Genomic DNA, 7,831 nt, shown 5'->3' with positions numbered 1-7,831 from the left:
TCAGATAAAAGCCAGAATTCCTCGGGAACTTGTGACGCTTGTTCCTCTCCACCAAAAGGAGTCCTTTTCTTATCTCTGGCATAGGGACCTGTGGTCACTCACTACCCAATGTGCTTTAGTAGCATATCAGAGCTCATGCTAGCTCCCAGGTTTCTTCTGTATCTTAAGTACCTGTTATACCTTTCAAAGTCCATGCTAGCATCCTAGCTCTTCCCACCTCCCCCACCACCCCCTCCAGCTGGCTGGCTTTAAAATACAAAGGTAATGAGATAGCAGGGCAGAGTCAGGCTGCGTGGGGGCTTGTCAGATGGGAAAGCCAGGATGTATAATCCAGGTGCCTACCAGAATCAGGTCTCCTACTAACGAGCTGTAGGATTTGAGGCACGCTGCTTCCTTGTTATGTGACTCGATTTTCTCCGTTAAATCGGGGGGGGGGGGACAAATGGTACTGAACTAGACACTGTCAAACGAAAGGAATGAGCACACACGAGTCTGAGCACAGGAGCTGGGGAGAAGGTACAGCGGAGATCACTTGTTGCTCTTCCAGAGGACATGAGTTCAGTTCCCAGCACCCATGGCAGGTGGCTCACAACCATCTGGAACTCCAGCTCCAGATGACCCCGTCTGTACCCTCTTCTGACATCCTCGAGCCAATGCTCATGCGCGCACACACATGCACACGTGAATCCATGGGGTTAAAGAAGGATTCTGTAAAAATCTCAGCACGGGTCCATGGCACACAGCCAGGAACTGCTCACTGGTGAGATTCCAGAGGCAGCAGAGACCTGAGACCCTGGTTCCCCGTGGGTGATGTCGTCAGCAGTGGCCTTGGAAAGCCTACCGGGATGTCAGTGTCAGATTGCTCAAGAGAGCCAAGTGGTTCAAATTCATGGGTCCCAGTAAGCTACCCTCATCTCAATAACCAGAGGAATGATGGGTTTTAATTCTGACTTGTAGGCCAGGCCTCCACCATCTGTTTAAAGATTCCTGTTTGGAAATATGGAGTTAAATAATTTTTTTTCAAAATTAAAAAAAAAGAAAGAAAGCCAAGTGGTATCTTTACTAAGGCAGGTGGCCTGCCAAAGTTTTCACCCCACACTCAAAAACTTTCCATTTAAAAGTCCCATGCCACGTATATTTGGAAATTTTATTCTTTTTATTGCAAATCTCTGGTAAAGGAAAAGACAGGATAGCTGATTCTCCTTTAAACTTTGGCTAGAAGAGAACTCTATTGTCTTCACTGGATGGCTGGCCTCCCAGCTACATACCAAAACACTGGGGCTTAGTGGGGGGGGGGGGCACTGATGCTGGTGACTGCCTTCCAGATGCTCTGACTAACTCTGGAGGTTGCTCAGCATCTGTGACTCTTCAAACTCCCTGAGGGACCCCATGCGGCCAGGGTGGAGAGTCCCCGTCCCAGGTCTGCAGCACACACTTAGGCAGACCTAAGTGAGCACCTAGGTGATTCCACCTGCATACACCACCTGCTGGGCCGGAGTTAGCTGGTGTCCCCTGTGCCCCTCTTCCCAGGCGTCATCTGTGCTCATCCTTCTCCCTCAGAGCCCCCAGAGGACAGAGACACTGAGGGGGTGTGGCCCTGTCCTGATCCTTGTGCTTGATCACTCCATGGAACATGGCTAGCCTCACACAAAGGGGAAAACGGGCTTTCTGAACATCAGCAACTTCTCCCAGGCGGAAAGATCTTCCTATCTAGAGATGCAAAGATGCGCGGGGAAATGAAGAAATGCGCGATGGATACGTACACCTCACCCAACCTCTCATGAGTCCAAAAAAACAGAATTTGTCAAGCTACCAAGAGTGAAATATTAGGTACTTTAGCAGCGTCCCTTACATGGGTCAACAGTAAGAGCCAGTTAGAATCTCATTGTGATTTATTCTAGAAATAGAAAACGATTTTTATTTTCCTGAGTCCTTGCAAATGAGAGAGGAGAGGAGAAGACAAGGTGGCATTCCGGGAACCTCTAAGTGTTCCTGCTCTCTCTCCTGGGGTACCCTCACACTTCACCACGCTGTCTTCTGGCAGCTATGACGTACTCACAGGCGAGCAAACAGCACAGGCTCCAGTCTTCAACAACTCACACACGGTGATCGAAAAGAAAACATCGACCAAGGTGCCGGGACACACATCTCTTCACGGTACGATAAATGTAGCCTCAGTTTGCTCTGCCCTTACAAAAGTGTGTGCAACCATCCCGTGAATGATGCCGAATGCGTCCCGTCATGACAGTGAAAACATCGTTAGGACACTTAAAAAGGACATACATAGGATCCCAGTTTCACATCGCAACCTGATGTGTTTACCACACTTTGTTTTGTTGGTAATGTTTTGTCTTGTTTTTACAGGGGACAGTACAGTGACATGATAAAAACCAAGGCACAAATAGACAGTTACAACAAACGTCTATAAACCCTAGCACTTAGTGTCTGTTTGGGGAACATTTAGGTGAATCGTAAAGTCCGAACAATCCTCACATCCATTGCGATGGATGAACAGTTAACTGTGTGACAAGCATACTGCTCTGAGCCACTGTCCCATTATTAAATATATGGCTATTGGCTACACCGGCTGTGCATGGGTCCCAAAATAGCTTTAAATATTAAAAGCTGGTACTAGGTGGATATAAATATTGTGCCTTGAGGGATCTAGATACATGTTGTAAGTTTCCACTTAATTTGCAATTTATATGGCAGTTATCAATTCTTAAAAAACTATTTTCATTATATAAATGGCAAGGTTTTTCCCCCCCTCCAGTGTTAAATCTCTTCTCTCTACAAAAGACAGGTGATTTACAAGAAAATAACCCAACATTTTTTTTAAAATGCATAGACAACAGTAAAACAATCCAGATGTGGACTTCAAGTTGAATTCTAATCTACCAGGACATTCTCTTAATGTAGGATGAGAAGCAATACATTATTCATTTCTTAATTAAAAAGAAAAACACCATGGTAGGTTTTTTTCCCCCAAAATAGTAGTCTTGGCTAGAGCATCAGCCATTGAAAATAAATTCTTTTCATTCATAAAAGCCTTTCAAAATCTGAGGGCATAGGGCTCAACTGCACTTAGATAGGGAAATACAATTGTAAAAATTGTACTGAAGACTTTTGAATAAAGGTGTTTTCAATAAGGTAAACGTTTAGACCCATGAGAACATGTTTCTTGGCACATGCACACCCTGGATGGGATCCAGAACGCAGCCGTGATCCAGCTGCAAAGGTGTCTGGTTCTTAGCCCCACAGGCTATCTCTTCTCCTGCCAGGTCCTCGTCCCAGCCCTCTTCACATGGAAGTTTCTGGCTTCTGCATCTGCTGGATCTGCTTCTGTAGCTGGTCCCTGTCCAGCTTCATCTTGGCCTCCAGCACTTGCCTCAGGGATCCTATGCTTTCGTAGATGGCTGTAAACCCTTGAGGAAGAGGCAAATGGCAAATGTCACGGGAGTCAACAGTTTACTGGCAGGGTCCTGCCAGAGTCTACAGCGACAGGGACAGTGGGTTCCTACAAACGCTGCAAATCCAGGGGTCAACCCTGGATGGAGACCCCCATGGAAACCGCTTTTTAATGACAAAGGGGGCTATTACAGTCAAGAAATAGGGTGGCTGTAGCTTTAACTATGTAACAGCTTCAACTGTCCTGGAACTTGCTCTGTAGACCAGGCTGGGCTTGAGAGCTCCACCTGCCTCTGCTTCCCGCATTCTAGACTCCATCTTAGAAACAAAACAGCAGCACAGAGGAATGACCCAGACACACGATACTAAGTAAATGAGCACAAGAGCTAATGACCATGTGTGGTCCTAGAGAGCTGGAGATGTGGTTCAGTGGGGAGAGTGCTCACCTAGAGTGCACAGAGTCCAGGGCTCCACCCTAATAAAGCATGCATAAAATGGGCTTGGCAGTGTATACTTGTGATACCTGCACTCAAAAGCTAGGAGCAGAAGGATTGTAAGTTCAAGGTTATCCTCAGCGACCTAGAGAGTTTGAGGCCAACCTGGACCAAAGACCTCATCAAAAGAAAGAAAATGGAAAGAAGGAAGGAAGGAAGGAAGGAAGGAAGGAAGGAAGGAAGGAAGGAAGGAAGGAAGGAAGGAAGGAAGGAAGGAAACATAAGAAAAGGTGTTGAGCATCACTCATCAGAAAGCAGCTACAGGTCACTGAAGTGTCAACTAACACTTGCAGGAAGGCTATGAGAAGCAGGAGACTAACCACTGCTGAGAACGTGGAGAGCAGAATCCCATAGATGGTGGTGGGAATTAAACACAATGTAGCCAAGGCCCAGTGCAGGCTTATGCCTTTAATCCCAGCACCTGGGAGGCAGAATTCTCGGCCAGCCTGGTCTACAAAGTGAGTTCGAGGCCAGTCAAGGCTACATACATACATACATACATACATACATACATACATACATACATACATACATTTAAAAAAAAGTCATAGCTTGAGTGGAAAACAGTAGAGAGACCCCTAAAAGACATCAAAAGCAGAGCTATCCTATGACCAGCAACGCCACTACTAGACACACATGGATAAGAAAAACTACCACCTAATAAAGAGTTCCTCATATTCATGTTCCACCTCCCCGGCTCCTTTTTTGGTGCTTTCAAGACTTCCCTGGCTGTCCTGGAACTCTCTTTATATTCCAGGCTGGCCTCGAACTCACAGAGATCCTCCTGCCTCTTTCTGTCTCTGTGCTAGGATTATAGGCGTATGCCACCACACCCAGCCCACCATTTTTATTTGTTTGTTTGTTTGTTTGTTTTTGAGGTGGGGGTCTCACTGTGTAACTGCTGAGCCATCCCTCCCACCCTGGCCCTCTGATGTTTATTGCAATATTACTCCCCATAACTGAGACACAGAGGCAACCTAAACTGTCTGTCAAGAGACGCGAACAGACAAAGACAGTGAGGTGTGTGTATATGCCATCAAAATTACTCAGGCTTACAAAGGAGCAGATCCTGCTGTTTGCCACACCATGGCTGAGACTAGAGAACACTGGCTAAATGAAGGAAGACACACACAGAAAGAAAGATGCTGCACGGTTTCATATGATCATCCACAAGGAAAAGAAATTAAAAACAGAATAAAATGGCAGATACCAGAGGCATGGTGTGGCAGACAGGGTAGAGAGAAGACTCAGGTCTTAGGGTAAAAACAGCAGAATAGATCAAATGAACAAGTCTAGAAATCTAATACATATTGTGAAGAAAATTCAATATATTGCCTGGGGTTTTTGCTGAAAGAGTTGAGTCAAGGTATACATACACACACACTAATGTCCACACACACTAATGTCCACACACACACATGCACACCATACACATATACATACACACATATATACACAATATACATACACACACATATATATACATACATTTACACACACACACACATATATATAGCACACACAAACACACATATATCCCCTCCATGTGAGATGATGGGTGGATTTACATGAACACAGTAACCATTTTGTTACATATATTAAAACATAAACTTTAAATATACATATAAACTTTTTTATTTATAGAACATTTGAGGGCTGAAGAGATGAATCAGTGGTTGTGCTGGCTAGTTTTATGTCAACTTGACACAAGATAGAGTCATCAGAGAGGGGGGACCCTCAACTGAGAAAATCCCTCAATGCCACTGGGCTGTAGGCATTTCCTTAATTAGTGATTGATGAGGGAGGGCCCAGCCCATTACAGGCGGTGCCAGCCCTGGGCTGGTGGTCCTGGGTTCTGGAAGAGGGCAGGTTGAGGAAGCCATGAAGAGCAAGACAGTAAGCAACACTCCTCCATAGCCTCTGCATCAATTCTTAACTCCAGGTTCCTGCCCTGCTTGGGTTGCTGTTCAGTGATGAACAGTGATGTGGAAGCATAAATCAAATAAACCCTTTCCTCCCCACGCTGCTTTGGGTCATGGTGTTTCATCACAGCAATAGTAACCCTCACGAGGACAGTGAGCAAGCACACCGTACTGCTCTGTCAGAGGACTGGAGTTCAGATCCCCACACCTATATCAGGTGGCTCACAAGTGTCTGTTGTTCCTGCTTCTAGAGATCTAGCACATCCCCTCTGGCCTCTGTGGTTACAGAGAGAGAGAGAGAGAGAGAGAGAGAGAGAGAGAGAGAGAGAGAGAGAGAAGAAAACGGGTCTTTTAAAAGAAATTTTGATTAAGAAAAAAGACTTAAAAAGTAGGAGAGAACCACCTCCCTGTTCATACGGCAGCAGCAGTGCAGAAGTAGCCCTCAATAGCACCTCAAGGGTGCATTGATCTTGGCCATGAACGGAAAGAAATCAGTGGGGGGCACTAAAGACAATGCCCATCATAAGCAGGTTAAGCATTCGTGGAGAGGCTTCATAGACCTGCAACTGAACTAGCACTTTGGGTCTGAGAGAACAGCTCCCTGGCAGAGGGCTTGCCTAGCGACTGTGAGGTGCTAAGTTCAATTCTCAGTACTATAATAAGTAAATAAGTTAGCTAGCATCTTCATTCAATACTGCACAGATACTTAAAATAGAAAGTAAGGACGTTTCACTGGGGTTTTTTTTTCTATCAAGCTCAGTCTGTTTCAGGGGAAATCTCAGTGACTAGCTTTTTAGCTAAAGAGGCCACGCGAGCTGTGTGGGGATTTGGCCTACCAGCGTTAACCTCCGCTTTCATTTCCTTCATGTCCTCGTTCATCTGGAACTCCAGTTTGCTGATCCGCCCATGCACCTTCTCCTCTTCCGGCTTCGTTCTCTGTCCTTCCACGTTCTTCTTCTGGCTCTCTTCGATTTTGTCAAGCCTGGCTGACATCTGGCTGAGCTTTTTCTCCATGTCTCTTTCACTGGCTCCCTAAGGTCACGACAAGAATTATACTTGGTTATTGCAAAAGAAGAGCGTATGTCTTGTGTCACATGAGTCATAGCACATAACCATCTGCAGGAACCAGAACCACAATGGTGTCTCATTGTCCATCCTGTATCCAGTCTCAAAGACCACCCAGAGTAAAAAAATCTACATTTTCTTCTGTGTCCTGATTTTGGTGTGGCCATGTGATCTAGCTAATGAGGTATAAGAACAAGCGCATGTAACTGCCTCCAGACAAAGTTAGAGTACACTTGCTGGAGATCCTTAATTCCTCCCTTTCCATTCAGTCAATGGATGGAACTCTTCCAGCCACCCGGAACCATGGGGACAAGCGCTACTCTCTGAGCCTGGCAGAAAGCAAACCTAAAAGAATTCTGGATCACTGAAGACTGACAAGCCCACACCTCATGTTTGTCCTGGAAAAGACACACCTGGATTTGTTTTACATGAGAGAGAAGTAGGTTTCCATCTTAATGAATTCGCCACTATCATAGAGTTTACTGTTAGCCTAAGCCAATGCAAAAAAATCAATCAGTAAACCACAGACTCAGAACTCCACAAAATGCATCAGGATGCATCAAGGCACAACAATGAGTAGACTTGAGGAAAGCAGGGGAAGCGTCAGGGAAAAGATTTGGAATACTGAATACTTCCTTGTCTTTGCAGTCCCCTATACTATGTTTTGTGAAACTCTGCATCCAGAGGCTTTAGGGACACCAAGCTCTCGTCAGGGGTGACATGACGACACTCCTGTGATGGTTCTGATGGAAAACCTACAGCTCAGTGAATGGCTCTGCACCTGGAACAAGCAGTCAGACCGGCAGACCAAACCGCACCAGCCACTTCTGTTCAGTCAAAACCCCATGGGAGGAAGCTGGGAGAGAAAAGAGAACCCAGCACAATTTGCCTGCCTAGCACCAGTTCCCAAACCTGCTGGTTTTAAATGCACGACTTTTTGAA

At 45.7% G+C, this 7,831-nt stretch overlaps 1 protein-coding gene across 2 annotated transcripts in view; it reads right to left on the bottom strand.

The window, feature by feature from the left end:
• Window positions 1-1,878: 1,878 nt before the first annotated feature.
• Window positions 1,879-7,831, bottom strand: part of Fam81a (family with sequence similarity 81 member A) — a 56,124-nt gene continuing 50,171 nt past the window's right edge. For both annotated transcript variants that reach the window (XM_026779430.1, XM_005347670.2), the window contains exons 8-9: window positions 6,661-6,856; window positions 1,879-3,425 (exon numbers count right to left, since the gene is read on the bottom strand). In XM_026779430.1, coding sequence (XP_026635231.1) covers window positions 3,301-3,425; window positions 6,661-6,856 — 321 coding nt within the window. In that variant the 3' untranslated portion in view covers window positions 1,879-3,300. The remainder of the gene's footprint in view (window positions 3,426-6,660; window positions 6,857-7,831) is intronic.

This window comes from Microtus ochrogaster, chromosome 5 (assembly GCF_000317375.1).
Source record: "Microtus ochrogaster isolate Prairie Vole_2 chromosome 5, MicOch1.0, whole genome shotgun sequence".
NCBI lineage: Eukaryota > Metazoa > Chordata > Mammalia > Rodentia > Cricetidae > Microtus > Microtus ochrogaster.
The sequence above is the reverse complement of the archived record's forward strand: the minus strand, read 5'-3'. Positions and strand labels throughout refer to the sequence as shown.